This window comes from Pogona vitticeps, chromosome 2 (genome assembly GCF_051106095.1).
Source record: "Pogona vitticeps strain Pit_001003342236 chromosome 2, PviZW2.1, whole genome shotgun sequence".
NCBI classification, from domain to species: Eukaryota; Metazoa; Chordata; class Lepidosauria; order Squamata; family Agamidae; genus Pogona; species Pogona vitticeps.
This window is the reverse complement of record NC_135784.1, coordinates 247,195,954-247,213,844: the sequence shown is the minus strand read 5'-3', so window position 1 is coordinate 247,213,844 and position 17,891 is coordinate 247,195,954. Positions and strand designations below refer to the sequence as shown.

General features: G+C 41.7%; 1 protein-coding gene across 4 annotated transcripts in view; it reads left to right on the top strand.

Moving 5' to 3' along the window:
• LOC144586986 (uncharacterized) overlaps positions 1 to 17,891 on the top strand; it is a 71,092-nt gene that overhangs the window by 10,165 nt on the left and 43,036 nt on the right. For 2 of the 4 annotated variants that reach the window (XM_078386213.1, XM_078386214.1), the window contains exons 1-2: positions 8,504 to 10,298; positions 10,553 to 10,626. The exons of the other annotated variants lie outside the window; for them this stretch is intronic. In XM_078386213.1, the coding sequence (XP_078242339.1) occupies positions 10,268 to 10,298; positions 10,553 to 10,626 (105 nt within the window). In that variant the 5' untranslated portion in view covers positions 8,504 to 10,267. Of the gene's footprint in view, positions 1 to 8,503; positions 10,299 to 10,552; positions 10,627 to 17,891 lie in introns of those variants that run through there. 4 annotated transcript variants of the gene reach the window in all.

Genomic DNA, 17,891 nt, shown 5'->3' with positions numbered 1-17,891 from the left:
TTCTTCTTCTAGTTTGCTGAACATACAGAACTTGCAGAGAGGAAGCAGAGAGTGCAAACTTACTCCTACACATACACATGAGAACTGTTCTGTAAATGGAATTTTGGTAGAACAAACAACTGTATGAGGACGTTCTGCTCAAACCTATGTGCGTTAGAATATCTCAAGATATATTCCTGCATTTCCAGTTGTGTGTGCAAAGGCTCCTTACAAAGCAGGTACTGGGAACTTCCTGGGGATCGGGCAAAGCTGCCTTAGACCTGTTTGAACCTATTGTTGCACTATCGCTTAATTCCATGCCTCACTGGCAAGCCCTTGAAGTCTGCAGGGTAGAGTATCCACCTCGGGGCAACAGATAAGGAGAACACAGAAAAGCTGCTGCAGTTGTGGTAACACAGCTGGCTGTGGTTGTAGTCACAGGAGGCAATAGGGCTGCAAAACAGGAGTGGAGCATGTTGCAGAATTCTGAAATTCTGGTAAAAATCCTTTTTGCTATGCAGTAGAAGTACAGAGCCACACAGAGGAGAATAGTTACAAGTTCTCCAAACCCCACCCTTTTCTCATTAACGGGCATTTAAAGTCTCAATAACTCACTCAGAGACATTTGTAGGATCCCAGCTATGACCCTAAAATGTCTTTTCCGACAGTTGCTTGAAAATTACAAACTTTGCATGCTGATTTTCCCCCTGCATACAAGCTTAGCAACCAACTGAAGAGATCAGCAGCAAGCAAACAACTGCCTCCAGCAGATGAAAAAAAGGGGGGGAAAGCACTCAGCAGAGAGACAGGCCTTTCTTTGAAATCAAAGGCTGGAAGGAATTATTAGTTATTGCTGGGTAAATATACAATCACTCCTGTCCAGAAAAGTGCCTCTCAGTCAAACAAACTACAGGTAACATGCAAGATTGCAAATAAAACTCCAATATAGCATGTCACTTGCAGCCCACAAATGCATGCTGAATGCTTTCATGCAAATATGGAGAATGTGTAGCACCCAAAACATGGTTGGATTCTCATAATCCCTGATCATTGGACATGGTGGCTGGGGATAATTGAAGTCAGACAACAGCTTCAACAATACTGTATATTGATAATTACTGGTTCTCACCTTGTTCTAATTGATTTGCCTAGGTTATTTTACAAAATAAATTTTGTTGTCATTTAGTCATTAAGTCGTGTCTGACTCTTCATGACCCCATCGACCAGAGCACGCCAGGCCCTCCTGTCTTCCACTGCCTCCCGGAGTTTGGTCAAAACAAAATAAATACTGTATATTTAAGTATATGACAATGTTTTCTGAACACAGATCTTATTCACATTTAGCATTATTTTGGCAAATTTAAATGGTCTTGGACTTATATTCAATCCATGGATGCCTTGTAAGCAATGCCGAAACCGTTACCTGTGTGACTTCCTTGATAACCAGCAGAGTGGAGAAGCATAAGTATGTGGTCATCAACACAAGTCTACATTATGCAGTTTTAGCAATATGCCACCACTTGATTTGCTATGGCTCTGTCCTATCAAATCCTAGGATTTGTTGTCTAGTGAAACAATTCTCTGCCATAGTTTGGGAGAATGTCCTAGAAAAACTCTTGGAGAGTTTCTTGACAAAGTAACATTCTATTCTGTAAGATGGTGCCATGGTACTTAAAGTGGTATCAAACTGTTATGATGGTGTTAGGTAGATAAAATATGAGTAGCTTAAGCTTGCTTATTTATTTATTTAGAGCCATTAGTGACACAGCACTATTCTAGGCAATTCACATAAAACACAGTATTAAATAGTTAGCATGATAAAACCATGAGCAGTCTAACCATATAAAAACAGAGGGCACCACAGCATTAATAAAACTGCATAAAACAGAAAAAATAACATATTTATTTATTTATTTATTTATTTATTTATTTATTTATTTATTTATTTATTTATTTATTTATTTATTTATTTATTTATTTATTCCATTTATACCCTGCCTATCTGGCCAATTTTGACCACTCTAGGTGGCTTACACCACAAAAAAAAATTACAGGAATAATATATAGATAAAAAGGAATTAGTACACAATTAAAAATTCTATGAGATGGAAAAGGAAAAAACATAATAAAGAAGGCAAGGGAGAAGGTTAGGGGTTAACTGGGGGGGAAGGCCTGCCTAAACATCCATGTTTTCAGTTGTTTCTTAAAAATACCCAGCGAGGGAGCCATGCGAATATCCAGAGGCAGGTTGTTCCAGAGGCGAGGAGCCACCGCCGAGAAGGCCCGGTTTCTTGTTTTTTCCTTCTGGGCCTCCCTTGGCGTCAGGCTCCTCAGCCTCACCTCCTGACTCGCACGGGTGACACGGGTAGAACTGGGTGGGAGTAAGTGTTCTGCCAAGTATTGAGGCCCTAAACCGTTTAGGGCTTTATACGTAAGCATCAGAACTTTGAAGTCGATGCGGGACTGAATGGGCAGCCAATGCAGCGCGGCCAGAATAGGAGAGATGTGATGGTATTTTCTCGCTCCACTAAGGAGTCTGGCCGCCGCGTTCTGCACCACTTGGAGTTTCCGCATCAACTTCAAAGGTAGCCCCACGTAGAGCGCGTTACAGTGGTCTAATCTCGAGATTACAAGTGCATGCACCCAAATAGTGAGCATCCCCACATCAAGATAGGGCCGCAGCCGGGCTATCCGCCAAAGGTGCGGACCACCAACGCCACCTGTGTTTCCACGGTGAGCGTCGGGTCCAGATGTACCCCCAGGCTGCGAACCCCACTCTTGGTGGAAAGGGCCACCCCCCCAAATGAGAGAGAGTCACCCACGCCACCGATAGTGAGGGCACCCACCCTCAGAACCTCCGTCTTGTCCGGGTTCAGCCTCAGCCCATTTTCCTGCATCCATTGCAGTACGGCCCACAGGCAGCGCTGAAGGGACAGGACGGCATCACCTGCAGTTGGAAGAAAGGAGATGTAGAGCTGTGTGTCATCAGCATACTGATGACACGATGCCCCACACCCCCTGATGACCCCGCCCAGCGGCCTCATATAGATGTTAAACAGCATTGGGGAGATAATCGACCCCTGTGGAACCCCACAATTGAGACTCCATGGAGCCGAGACACTCTCCCCAAGCTGTACTCTCTGGGGACGGTCCTCCAAGAAGGAACGGAGCCAGGCAAGCGCCAGGCCACCAATTCCCAACTCAGAGAGCCTCCCCAGGAGGATACCGTGGTTGACGGTATCAAAGGCTGCCGAGGTGTCGAGGAGGACTAACAGAGATGTTTTTCCCCTGTCAGCCTCCCTCAACAGGTCATCGTACAGGGCGACCAATGCCGTCTCTGTACCATGGCGCGGCCTGAAGCCCAACTGGAAAGATACAGATAACAAATGACTGAGTGGAGATGTAAGAGTACCTCAAGTAAACTAGTGTCAGAGTAGAAGGCCACCCTGAAGAGCCATGTCGTCAGTTGCCTCTTAAATGTCGACAGAGAGGAGGCCAGTTGAAGCTCCTCTTGGAGCTGATTCCAGTAAGATGGAGCCACTGCAAAGAAGGCCTCACCTCTTGTAGAAGGTTTATGGGCCTCCCTCAGGGTGTCAACCGGGAGGAGCCTTGTCTGTGATGGCCTGGTAGATTAGGCAGTTGACATTGGAGCAAGATGATCTGACAAGTAACATGGGCACAAATCATGGAGCACTTTGTACATGAAAGTCAAAACCTTGAACCCGATCGGGGAGGTGAGCCAGAACTGGGATGATGTGATCATATCTGCTTGTCCCAACCACCTGTCTGGCTACTGCATTTTGGACCTGCTGGTGTCTCCAGACCAGCCTCAAGGGAAGCTTCATGTAGAGAGCATTGCAGTAGTCAATCCAGGAAATGACCAATGCTTGCACCAGGGTCCTGAAGAAGCCATTGTCCACATAGGAGTGGGGAGATCAGCCCAAACTGGTTTAAGGCCAATCTGGACACAGCTGCAATCTGGTCATCTCAAGAAAGATCCGTGTCCAGAAATATGCCCAAATTCCGACCTTGGTCCCTAAGTGGGAGGGGCAGCACCATCCTGTCCAGGGACAACCCCCCAATTTTTCATTGGACCCCTCCTCCCCCAGGAACATGGCCTCTGTCTTGTCTGGGTTCAGTTTGAGCCTGTTTGCCGTGGTTCATTCCAGTACCAAATCCAGACAACACTCGAGTGTCTGGACAGCATCCACTACAGAGCTCTTAAAGGAGAGGTAGAGCTGGGTATCATTAGCTTTCTGATGACACCTCACTCCAAATCTCCTGATGACCTCCCCCAGTGGCTTCACATAGATGCTGCATTGGGGATATTGATGACACCTGAGGAACCCCACAAGTGAGGATCCAAGGGGATGATACATCATCCCCAAGCTGCACTCTTTGGACCCGCTCCTTGAATAAGAATCGGAACCAACACAAAGCTAAGGCCGCCAATCCCAGTAAAAAACTGCTTCCTATTAAATTGCTGAATCAAGAGGATGAGATGTTTCTGTAGTGAAGTGTGCATTCTTCATGTAAGAGTGTGTCTCTGTGTGTGTTTGTGTGCGCGCGCATGTGCACGCTGGATGAAGAGAAAGCACTGAATTTGAGACTGGGTGAAAAATTAATTCGGGGTCCAGAGAATCTCTGTTTGCATTTTGCTTGTGGTAGCCTGTGGCAAAAACCAATCCTATCCTGAGAATAGAATACTTCTGTCTTCTTCTGATAAGAGAGGCTTAACATAAAGGCCAGTGGTGAATTTTGTAACGAAATAGCAGCATTCCACTCTACAATACCACAAAGTGAAAACAATAATCTTCTGGAATGAAAAGGGATAATCATCCCTTTTCTGGTTTCCCTTTGAAGGCTGATGTCATCAACAGGAATGCTTAGTTCATGGGATCATAACTAAAGCCGGACTGACTCCCACAGATACACAATTTGTAAAGAAGCAGAAGCTAATTATCATTTTAATTTTCCCTTTCATTGAGAAAATTTGCAAATAACGTTTGATGTGACTCTAAACCAGCACAATCCCGTAGGCATTTCAAACGTTATTTCATTGTGGAAAGTTCAAATCCTTAGGAAAGTTCACAGCCTGGTTACCTGTTATTTCAAATAAAATCTTAAAAAATACTCCTTTCAGATTGTTATTCATTGGGATTTTCCAGAAACTGTGATAGCCGCTGGTGACCACCCCGAAAAACAAGCAAACAAACAAAAGAATCAACTGTGGACCCAAGCAAGAGGACATGCCCTGTTATTCTTGCCCACAATAAACACACAACTTTTAATATTTAAGGATTTTATTGAAAGAAAAGACAATAGGTAAGTGAAGGGCCATAGCTTCAACTGGTTGCAGCAGAATATCCTTGGTGCAACATGAGGAGTGGATCCCTGCATTGGGTGGCCCACCTGCCAACCAAAGCACCCGTTTACTCCTCTTGACAGGTAACCAAGGATGGAGACCAGAGCTGAGTATAGACCTTGGCATGTGCCCACTAGGGGGAACCCTTCTGTACCTGGTGTGTGCACATGCACGCACGTGCTTGAGCATGTGCTATAGTGGCCTTCCTGAGCCAGTCATCCCCCGTCGGCCCCCCTCCTGATCCCCATACAGCGAGATCTCATGCCTCACATAGGGCCGGATGCCCATCTTCCTCACCAGGGTCTGCTCCTATGTGCCAACTGCCCTCTGCTACATCTCAGAGACCATGACAAAGTTTACAGACATTGTGACACAAGATTTACCCTACTTCTTACATCACTACAGAATTATAACCAAGTACAAACATATAGCTACTTTCTTTGAAAAAAAAAAAAAAGATGGATGGAGTCTCAAGGAAGACTATTCAGGGAGCTCCTAAAATACCATATGGATGGACTACACCAGTGGTTTCTCAACCATGGGTCCCCAGACATTCATGGACTACAACTCCCAGAAATCCTGGCCAGCACAGATAATGGTGAAGGCTTTGGGGAGTTTGAGTCGAAAAACATCTGGGGACCCAAAATTGGAAACTATTGGACTAGACTGAATACTTTCTTCTTCTGGTTTACCAGGAAGGCTTCATAGCTCATTCTTGCTTGGCTGGATTTCTGCAGCCTACTTTTTATCTTGTTTCTTTTGTCCTTTCTTGATTTACTTCATTCTAGCCTTAATACTTTTGAACATGCCCTGGAAGGAAAACTCCGATTTCAAACCCCCACTGAGGCGCCGCCATCGCCATCCATGCCATGAGGGAACAGGCCGGGTAGGTGGGACTCATTCAGCCCTGGAAGGTAGCCCATCTAGGAGAAGGAAAACTCCAATTCCAAACCTCCATTGCCTTGTGGCTATATCCACTGATGGAAAAGGTTTCAGGAGTTAACCTCGAGTCAAAATCCAGAGCCGGAGTCCCAGAGGCAATTTGTGTCATTCTGTCAACTCCTGCAACGTCGCTGAAACCAGTTGCGTTGGCTCTTGCCTTTCCATTGGACTATTTCAGTGATGTGGAGAGTTGGGATTTGCTGGTTGGGTAACAGCCTATCCTCCATATTATTTTACCCAGGCTTCGTGCCCTGGAGAGGACACTCCAGCTTCGCGTACAGCTTCAAAATACAAGACGCTGTTCCAGGTCCTCCATATAGAGCATGTTACCATAGTCTCTCGAGACTGAAGGATGTCTATGATGACTCTCACACAATTGACCAGTTCTCAGTCCCTGAGCTGGCCACCAAGCTCACAAAGCTTCCCCAGACTGGAAGCAGAAAGTGCCCATTTTCACTGGGCCACAAGCAAGGCCCTAAACAAGTGCTGACTGGGGAATCACGTTTTATAAAGAATAACTGGTGAGTCATTTTTATATGTCACCATTTAGTCTGTGCAGTGGTGGGATTCAAATAAATTAACAACAGGTTCTATGCCCGAATGGCAAATAAATAAATAAATAAATAAATAAATAAATAAATAAATAAATAAATAAATAAATAAATAAATAAATAAATAAATAAATAAATGTCCAGGACAGTGGGATCCGATGAGAGTTTCTTCTACAGTGGTCTCCCTACTGCCTATCATCACAACTACTTCTCACATGATTAAGATATCTGGATAAGTGTATCTGTTTGGGCATGCCGCTGCTGTTAACCTCACCATGGGCATGTGCCAAACACACACACACAAATACACACCTCACAGTGGGTGCTTATGACCAGGTTTGACAGAGAACTGACACATCTCTCCTTCCCTTTACCTCCTATTTCACCCTATAGCTCACCAGTAAAAATTGCTTCCATCCCCTTTCCTGCTCCTGAAATGACTGATAGCCCTGCTTGTTGTTACCTGGAGGCTGCCTTTGCACACCTGTTGAGGAGTTCTTCTCCCCCCTCCCGCTTCCTTCTGGCTTGGAAGGTATGGTCTCTTTTCAATCTGTTGCCACTCCACCTCAACCCCACCACCTCAATCGGTCCAGAACACTGCCAAAGAGCCCGAAAAACCCACAACAGCCAATATCAACAAATGCTTGATTAGTATGCTCTCATGTATGTCTTTTCTGGAGAATGCTGCCTTCTCATGATGGTCCCTCCCCCTCGGAGTCCCTCCGGCCCCCACCCACCCCCCATGTTGACCTGTGGTCAAGATGCGTCTGAATGTCTGGAAAGAAGAGTTTCAATTCCCCTTATCTATTGATATGTTTATGTGTTTTCCTTTCTTGGCCCTGGATATATGGCCTTCAAGAATAGTAAGTCTTACTAGTGTTAAAATACTGATAGCTGTCTTCCTCCTTCTAACAGAGTGGGCCATATGTGTGCCATTTGTCTCCCGAAATTGTCAGTTTTGGGGCAGGAGGAAGAGTTCTTTGTTACTCTAAATGAGGCTTGGAGGTTTCATCTCTTTGTGGTGTGAGTGACTTTTCTATTGCATACCTTGCTTGCGTGGATCAGTGAGACTGTCACTGGTTCATGCATTGGATATTCTCTGGGATTTAAAAAAAACTGTTTCTAGGCAGAGCAACAGTCTTATGTGGTACCTTTAACTTGAAAAAAATCATAGTAAAACGAGGACGGTTGTTTGTTTGATTGAAGTGGTCTCACCCCAAAACTTTTCCCTCTGTGTCCTCCCCTCATGCCTTGTCAATCACACACACCCCTCTGCCTCGAGGCCATGGGCTTTCCCCCAGTGACATCAAGGACTCATCCTCCCCCCTTTTCCCCCAGTGACACCTCTGCTCTTTCCAGGGCTTTATCTCTCTCACCCATATCCCACCTCAGACGGGTCAGTGTGGAGTGGGAAGGGAGGCAGTTAATTGTGCCCCTCCCCCTCACTCATCGCTGGTCACCTGGCCCCTCCTCCTTCATTCATCTCAGGCCAACAAACGGTTCTAAGAACCAATAGTACATTTAGGAAGCGGTTCTATAGAATAGGTGCGAACCTGCTGAATCCCACCTCTGAGTCTGTGGCTATGAAAACAGTGGAAAATAGTAACTTGTTGAAGAAGACAAGCTGACTGATGTCATTGATTAAAAAATAGAGGCATGACTTGAGGAGATGTAGAATTCAGGATATATTTTTTTTTGTGGTTATCTCAGAGCCACATTGATAATCGGGCATTTTGTTACACAGTAAATCCCACTTCAGTATATTATTAAGCAATTTAACATTTCAGCAAGCCCTGAAGTGTTTGAAATAGTTGGCGGATTTGTGCAATGACAGAAACAGATAAGATGTTTGAGGAAAACTGCTTAGCTGTGTTTGGGAAAATCTCCATAGGATTTAATAATATTGATGTAATACAGTTGGTGGTTTTATGAACATTCTTTGGAAATAACATCTGCTGCAGAGCTATAACCATAACCCTCCTACAACCTCTTGACCTCCACATCATAGCTTGAGGTAAATCCCTCTTGAATGATCACATGGATCAAGCCATTTAAAACAGTAGACAGAAGCAACAAAAGGAAATATCAAATATTCTGGCAGACGTATAACTAGGCTACATAGTTCCTTAGAGCTGCCTTCTCCAACTTGATGTCCTCCAGATGCCTTGGATGGCAACTCCTATCATCCTCAGCTAATACAGCCATGCTGGTTTGGCTTGATGAGAGTTATAGTCTTTCTAATGTGAAGGTACTAAGTTAGGGAAAGCTGGTCCAGAACCTGCAGCATGTCAAGCAATGAATTAGACTGTGTATCATTAGTGAAGTTTGCCTGAAGGCATTTTAGAGTTCAATTGTAGTTTACAGATAACACAACAGAGGAAGTTCCCACTGCCATGGCAGGAGTGTTTCTTTGGTTTGCTTTGTGATGGCTCTTCAGGAAATAAGTCAATTTTTCATTAGTATGATTTCTCAGGCACATATATTCTTAAACACTAAAGTGACTGCAGCAGTAAAGAAATACCTGAAAAATCTGGATTTTAGGACTCTTCATAGATTCCCATGAAGACATCCAACGTTCAAGAGAAATCAGGCTGGCCACATTCTACTGCAACATTAACTCAGATTTTTTTCTTTCCACTGAGAGGATTAGGTGTAATATTATGTTGCATTGTTCGTTTGGATGGTAGACCAAATTATAACAAAACATATAGCAACCCCTGTGGAAAATCAAGCCAGCAACACTAGTGGTGTAGATACGCAATGAGGTTGTGGAGGAGAAAAGGTTGGAACCTCCGACGCTTGGCACATACAAAATGTGTATTGTATTCTGTTCATTCATTTTAAGTTCATTTTATTTATATCTCCCTTTTCATTTGATAAAATAAGGCCAAGGTGACAAAGCTTCTGCTTGGTGGGCTATCTGAGTGATATGCATTGTTAAGAACATCTGATTATAATACACTTTCATGTAAACACTGTTCAGAGATTCTGATTTATATGTAGAAGTTGGGGTGAGGTGGATGAGCCTGCAGTAATATGATTAATTAGCAGGCCATTTTGTCCATACAGGGCTGGGAGCTGAAAACAAGCAGCATTTCCTTCTGCTCATGATTATTATTTCTGTATTTTCCCATGTCTGGTGGGGAAAAACTTGGGTCCTACCCAGAAGTCTGGAAGTGCCAAACAAGAGGTTATTTGTAAGTTCACATCATGCTTATCTCTTGCTTGTTGCTGATGGACTTATGCCTTCCTCTAGTCTGTAGCATCAACTTTCACCTGAAAACTATTGGTTTTGTTCCCTGCTGTTATATTTGTAGCAGGTGTTCATTCAGGCTCCAGAGAATCTGAGGTTCAGAATCTTTTTAATGTCATTGGACACGTGCACTGTATCAATTTCCAAAAACCGTGTGGTGGGAAAATTGCTTCCATTATGGAAAGCAATTCTGATACATTCTTCAGGAGTAGTATGTATTACACCTCTTTTTATACAATGTGTAGATAATGAATCTTCTTGTCTTCAAAGCATCTTGTGTAGCAAAGTATAGATCCTATATAATTATATGGAAATTACAGGGCCCGGTATCAACAAATTGACAAGTTAGAAGTAAGCATGTCATCATACTTAAAATGGCAAATAATTAAATGACAATTAGGTTCTTTTTCTTCCAGGGTATTGTCACTATTACTGAATATGTCACTTTTGTATTGGAAATAGATCTTACCAGTGGAACTGATATTTTAGATGATACAGTATTAGATGAAAGACATGGCTATCGTGCCAAACCAAAGGTACTGTTCTTTTCTAATATGTGACATGGGAAGCTAAATGGCATTGGGCAACTGCACTGGATGTCCTTTTGTTTGAATTCTGAGTCTGGCTCTCCTGGGGTGCGGTTAAGTGTCAAAATAACCTCTTAGGTTTGTATTGGGTTTAGCATGCCTGAAATCAATTTTAAATATCTGTTTACATGACGTACAGTTGAGCATGCCTTTTTTTGTCGAGGAAGAGTGTTTTTGATGGGGTTTGTAGTCCCCTTTGCATATAGCAGAGTGCACAATGGCAGAAACTTAAGTTGAATAAAGTTAAAGTTACTGTATTTATTTTACAAAAGCATGATTCACATTTAATTCATGTGATTTAAATATTAATAGTCCAAAAGATACAGTATAACAGCTTTTCATTGCTTATTATTTGCTTTTAAATTAGTCGCTTGCATCCTCTGTAATTTCAGGGCTCATCAATCCTTTTAACAGTTTTATTTTCTGTTTTCGCTCACCCATGAGGAAATATCCACGCAGACTCCTCTCACTTCACCTGGCAGTATATTTTCATTCTGTTGCTTTGTTCTGCAGCTAGCTAGCTAGCTTCCTTCCTTCCTTCCTTCCTTCCTTCCTTCTCTCTCCTGCTGGTCTGCTTCTTCTGCTGCTCATGGTTCACTCACACATGTACACACACACACACATGTAGCACACATGCTTTGCTGCTGCCATTGCCGCCTTTATACTGATCTTACTCAGAGGCATTCAGCGTTTCTCAAGGTCAATCAACTCCTCAATCTCACCTGCCTGTCTTTCCCTCTTGTAACTTTACTGAGCAGAAATGCTCTTTGTAAAATATAACCCCAACATTTTTTTTGGTCAGAAAGCGAGTTATGTTAAACAGCCTCAAGGATACATGACTCAGTCATGGATACAATTTATTTTGAATAATTTGGCATATGTAGTTGCTCATGCCAGAGTAAATGGTGTCTGTGGAGGGTTGTCAAGGAGTGGATGCCAGGATCATAGGTTCAGGCTGCAAGGACTCCTGGCAGTCTGATTTGTTATATATATAAAAAAAATATAAAACAGATCAGACTGCCAGGAGTCCTTGCAGCCTGAACCTATGACCCTGGCATCCACTCCTTGACAACCCTTCTATCTGTAATACTGAACTAGCACTATCCCAATTTGAAAGAAATAAAGAAAACCAAATATTAAAAATAATGCCTGCGGTAGCAGCAGGCAATATTTGTGAAAGGCAGCCAGTTTGAGGGTGTGAGGGATGTAACATTTTGTGACATCTGCCCACCCTCACATTGTCTGCTTCTTATAGCCACCTGCTGCTGCTACCACTGGGGTTATTTTAAAAATTTGTTTGTTTTTTATTTCTTTCAAACTGGGATAGCACTAGTTCGGTATTACAGTTTTCTTCTAAGAAAACTAACAGATAGGACTGTAAGGTTTCCCTGAAGCCCAAAACCTGTTACTTGACAAACTCCACACGTGCTAGCACACATACAGTATCAGCGTGAGGGCAGACAAACAAAGGTCAGAAACTCAAATGCAGCAATTTTAAAAGCTTGTGTAGCCTCCTCAACTTATATACAATACACCTTAAAATGGATTAAAAGTTGTCCCGAGAGGACACATGGATGGACTCAGAAGCTATGTGAAGCTACATGACTTTAAATAGACTTCAAATCCCAATCCATCATATGATTTATTTCAATAGTGTAACCGTGCCTGCAGTTATAAATGAGGTCCATTTAATGAATGCTAAGACAACAGGTGGGGGAAAGGTGTGGAAACAGGAATTTGGCATTTCTCTTCATTGCATGGCAGAATGCATAAAGAAGAAATCTAATTGCATGGATCAAAATGGACACTCTCCCTAAGGAAAGTAGATTTAAATGTATCAATGTTATTTTTTTAAGGAAAAACCCTGCTCCTCAGCTAGAATTTTCCTGGTGTTCTGATATTTTTCTACTGAAAGACTATCCCATTCAGTTTTTCAGAGGAGGATATCTCTTACGAATATATAAGCTATCTTTTCCATGGTGACAAATGTGTTTTCTAGGGCTGGGAGCTGGGAGAGGGACATATTGACCAAAAAACCTGTTGCTTAGCATAGTAAATGGCACTAGAGTAGGGCCACGGTGAATCAAATCTCCATATGTTCTACTGATTCTATTGCAACTCACTTTAGCATGGTAGAATTGGTACAATGGGCCTACCCTAGTGTGATTTATTATGCTAAGCAACAGGATTTGGGCCAGCATGAGAAAAGGGCAACATCCAGTATCATATTACACAACGAGGTTTCCCCTTCCTCTTTTCCTTGCCTCCCCAGATCTGTGTTAAATGGCTCCTTCACACTTCAGAGCATATTTAAATGTTTGAGGGGCTGTGGGGTGAAATGATGCCATTCTGCTGGTGAAATGATGCCGGTGAACATGGACCTTTCTTGTTACTGTGCTCACAGTGAGTCAGTGAGCATAGCCACAAAAAGACCTTGGATGTTTTAGTGTGGTTATAGTTACATGGAGTATGAGACTGGTATACCACTCTTGACCATTTATTTATTTATTTATTTATTTATTTATTTATTTATTTATTTATTTATTTATTTATTTATTTATTTATTTATTTTGTATGCCTCCCTTCTCCCACCTACGTGACTCAATTATTAAAAACATGCCACAATAAATAATAATAATAATAATAATAATAATAATAATAATAATAATAATAATAATAATAATAATAATAATTTATTGTCATTGTAAGTATATACACATACAACGAAATTCACAGACACCCAGAGACCAGACACATGCACACACATAAAATTCCCCAAACACTCCCCACCCACTAAAAGTCCCCCACTAAAAATACAAACATCTACATCGCAGGCCAAGTAACACAGTCCAACTAATTATTCACTACTGGTGGTCTTTAAGCTCATTATTAATTGCAATTATAGCTCTGGGATAAAAACTATTGAGAAAACGTGTGGTCCGAGTCTTAACTGTTCTGCTTGGTGGGCAATTATAATGTTATATTATAATGTTACAAGCAAGTAAAGAAGATAACAGTGTTAAAACAATTACTTAAAATGGTTTTAAAAACCTTTAAAACACATACATAAAATAATAATAGTGACCAAGGCATGAGATTTTGAATTTACCATTGTTAAAAGCCTGTCTGATTGCCTTCCTATGTTGCCGGAAGGCGACCAAGGGAGAGGGCCAGCCAGCCTAGCCTCCCAAGGAAGGAAGGGCATTCCACAACCTGGGAGCAGCCACAGAGAAGGCTGCCAGACATGCCTGTGAAGGCAGTGGGACCAAGAGAAGGGCCTCTGTTACCTACATGTTTATTATGTGAATGATAGGCCTTGGACTCAGAATGATGTTGCTTATGATTTTCTGTTTTCATGCCTCCTTTACCTAATGCTGGTGGTTAGATGGACAGACATGCAGCCTGGCAGTTAAACATTAGTATTAAGCAGAATTTGGAACGGAGAATGGCAAAGTGAAAAAAGGAGAGGACTATATAGGTATCACAATAAAACACAAAACAATTTCGTTTTGAGGTGGACAAGGTAGGTCTGTCTAAGAACTCTGGCATGGAAAGATATTGATCCGATCTGGCTGTTTCCATCTTCATTGCTCAATTTATGTGGCTATAGATACTTAACATCCTCCCACACTTGCTGTGGAGAACAGACTCTCACCCCAGAGCTGGAGAAACCAGATCTGCAGAGGAACTCCCTGGAATTAGTATTCTCTCTGAACCAGGAGGTGGCAATGCTAGCTGTAAATGATAGCAAAACTCTGACGATAGGTTTTTTTTTTTAAATTGCCAAAAATGAAATGAACACACATTTTTAATTTTGCATGTAAAGCAAGCTATGATGGTTTCACCCGCCAGATCTTCTGGGATTCATTTATAAACATGGCTAACAATTTTATGAAAAGTCACAGAACTCTAGAGTTGTTAAAAAGTCAGGAAAGTCTAATTGTGAATCTTTTAAACTTTGATTCTGCTTGTCAGGTGTTTCCATCCCTGTCACATTATCTGTCACATTATCTGCTCTAGTGTAACAAATCTTATATAATATCACCGTTATATGTTTTATCATTTCAGACTACTGTATTCTTGAATCCTTTGTCTTCCTATTGCTCTTTATTGTTATATGAGCAGAACAATTTATCTTATGTTATTTAATGTTGTAATGTAATTATGTCCAAACATGCTACTCAGTAAAGAGAACAGCATAGCTGAGAGAGCAGTTTTTTTAACTGGCAAACACAAAACTCTTGCACTGGTATGACTTCCTTCTCTAACTGTCTTTGGAATATGGAAAACAGTCCTCAAACATAGACTACCCATTCAGATGTTCCAGTTATGCCTACAATAAACGCATGAGGAGGGAGATTCATAGGCATGGGGCTTCCTTATTTGTTGGATTTTAACCCTTAGAATTCAGTAAAAAATTCCCTGAACAAGAATTCTTGGGGTTTCAATTTTCAGTTAAACTCAAATGAAGAAGGATGATTCCAGCAGCCATTAGCTGCATATGAGGAAGAAAGAAAAAAAAATGACTGGCAGAAGCTATACTGCAAGAAATTAGGTGACTGCTGCACCCTATTACAGAGGTTAATAGGCAGAGAGACTACCAGTCTTTTAATTCCTTGCAGCCTCCATAGAGATTAACTCTTTCAAGCCACTTTTTCTTTCTTCCTCACACGTAGATAATGGCTGCCAGAGCCTACATTCACCAAGTTTAACTGAAAATGCCTGTGAAGATTTTAATTTCTTCACTAAAGCCCTCAGAATTCTGGCTGAGGATATTCCTGTTGAATTCTGGGGACTGAAGTCCATGAATTTGTCTATCTGTCTGTTCAATTTATATACCGTCTATCTAGCAAATTGCTATGCTGGGCTGTGTACAACAGGAATAAGCACAATTTATATAAAACAAATTTATAATATGTTAATCCTGTTCTCCAAAAAATGGGCAGGACAGGCAACAAAAAACTTATTAATCGGCGTATAGCATATCTCTTCTTTCTCCTCCACTAACCATGAGTTAGCGAGAGGTTCCCCAAAACCCTCCTTTAACAGCCCTGTTTTTAACTGCTTTTTAACTGCCTGGCAAAGCTCCTGTGATAGTTCATTCCACAAAGAAGGTGCCACAGCAGAGGAGGATCATTGTTTTCCAGGCCTCTCAATGTATTAATATGGACAGGCACAAGGTCTGTGGGGAGCTGGACAGATGGAAAATCGACCTCGGCAGGAGATGTTCAGACAAGTGGAAGGGTCCCAAACTCTTTAAGGCTTTTTATTTCAAAACCAACAACTTGAACCTATTGAAATATGGAAATACTAATGCCTCATGCCTAGAGATTGAAAACATCTATAGTAGTTTTACCCCCTCCAACACTGTTCTTACCACTCACAGGTCTTCTGCAGGGAACCTTTTTGGTATACATAAGTTGGCTATCTGGTTGCAGAAGCAAAGGTCACAAGTTTGATTCCTCACTTTCAGATATTCAGCCATTTCCTTTAAAAGCATGTACCTGGCTTTGCTGAGACTTGATTTGCAGCCTATGTTGCACTTCTGTTCGGATTAAGTGATCACACCAAGACCATGGATTGTTTCAGCACCAGCATCCACAGTGGCTGCTCAATCTGATGTAATTCGATCCATGCCACAGCCCTCAGCCCATCTTCCTTGGATCCCACTCTCCTTTTGTGGTTCATTGTAAAGCCAGTGGGCTGTTTAAAGTGTTGCATGCAATCAAGGAAAAGGAACATTTTTCCAAAGTTCACCATCACGTACAAACACGTACACACATACTAGGGAAACATAGTAGTCTGGTGGAGTTGGTCATAGTTGTTCTATTTCATATTGATTTTTTTATTTTTGTTTCTGTCTGGACAGAGATGAAGGAGAGCTAAACTGATGGATCAGTGTGATGATAAGATGATCAAGTGTGAAACTTTTTAAAAAACCACACCAAGCTTTGGGGTAATCAGGGAGAAAGATTGTGGAGGGTGGATGTTCTTACATCCAAAACATAATGCCCAGTTTAGTACGTCACCAGAATACCACCTACAGTCATTCCCCCTGTCCTTTTGGAGAATGAAACAACTAATCACATGGGGAAAACATCATTTGGATTACAGTATTCCAGTTTGAAAAAAACAGAAGCCGCTAGCAGGAGGGGAAAAACTCCACATCGGAAGCAAAACAGGCTGTGCTGATTCTCATTGGCTTTTCCATCATGTGATCAGTTTTTAAAAGTTTGCGTTCATCTACAGCATTCTACTTCTGCAGCAAATCCTGTACTATTTGCCAGTGTAATCACAGCCTAAGTCATAATTAAATTAAATTCCATCAATTTAAATAGGTCTATGATTATTTGTACAAAGATCGGGATACAAGCATGTTACAGTAATGCCAATCACCTATTTCTACTATGATAGTATCTGAAAGGTATTTTTCCTTCTTTTTTTTAGGTAAGCATTTGAAACATTTAATTATTTATTCAAATATGTAAGGTAATAAGGTTATTAGCAATGAAATGTACCCTGGACTACAGCTCTTGCTTGACTTCCTTCCTTCCTTCCTTCCTTCCTTCCTTCCTTCCTTCCTTCCTTCCTTCCTTCCTTCCTTCCTTCCTTCCTTCCTTCCTTCCTTCCTTCCTTCCTTCCTTCCTTCCTTCCTTCCTTCCTTCCTTCCTTCCTTCAAAAGTTGATAACTGCAAAAGATATTGGTTGGTAAGGTGGCATCAATGATCTCCTTTATAATCATGAATACATGCATGCTTATGATCACTCTTTGCATGGGAAAAACAGTATTTCTCAACACATGAATTAAGTTTGAAATGGTAGGAAAAATAGTACAGCAGAAGATTCTGCTGCTGATAGGGGTTTGTCATGTATGCTTGGGTACACTGTGTACTAACCAAGAACAGTTTACAGAAGAACAAAAAATGTCTAGACTAACTTCAGCGTACAATGCCCTCAGCATGTCTTTCATCCTTCCTAGCCAGAGACAGAGGCATTGCAAAACAGCACGGGTGTTTAGACTGCAATTCTGGGTGCATGGACTTGTAAGTTAAGTTTCACTGAAATCGGTAGATCTTCTCAGTAAATATGTCTAGGGACAGGGTGGTTTAGCCCAGATTTCTTCTTTCATAATAATATTATTGTAAATTTGTCCTTTGGTTTCCATATCACTAGAGATCAAACATGGAGTGTTTTCAATTTTGGCACATATGTTT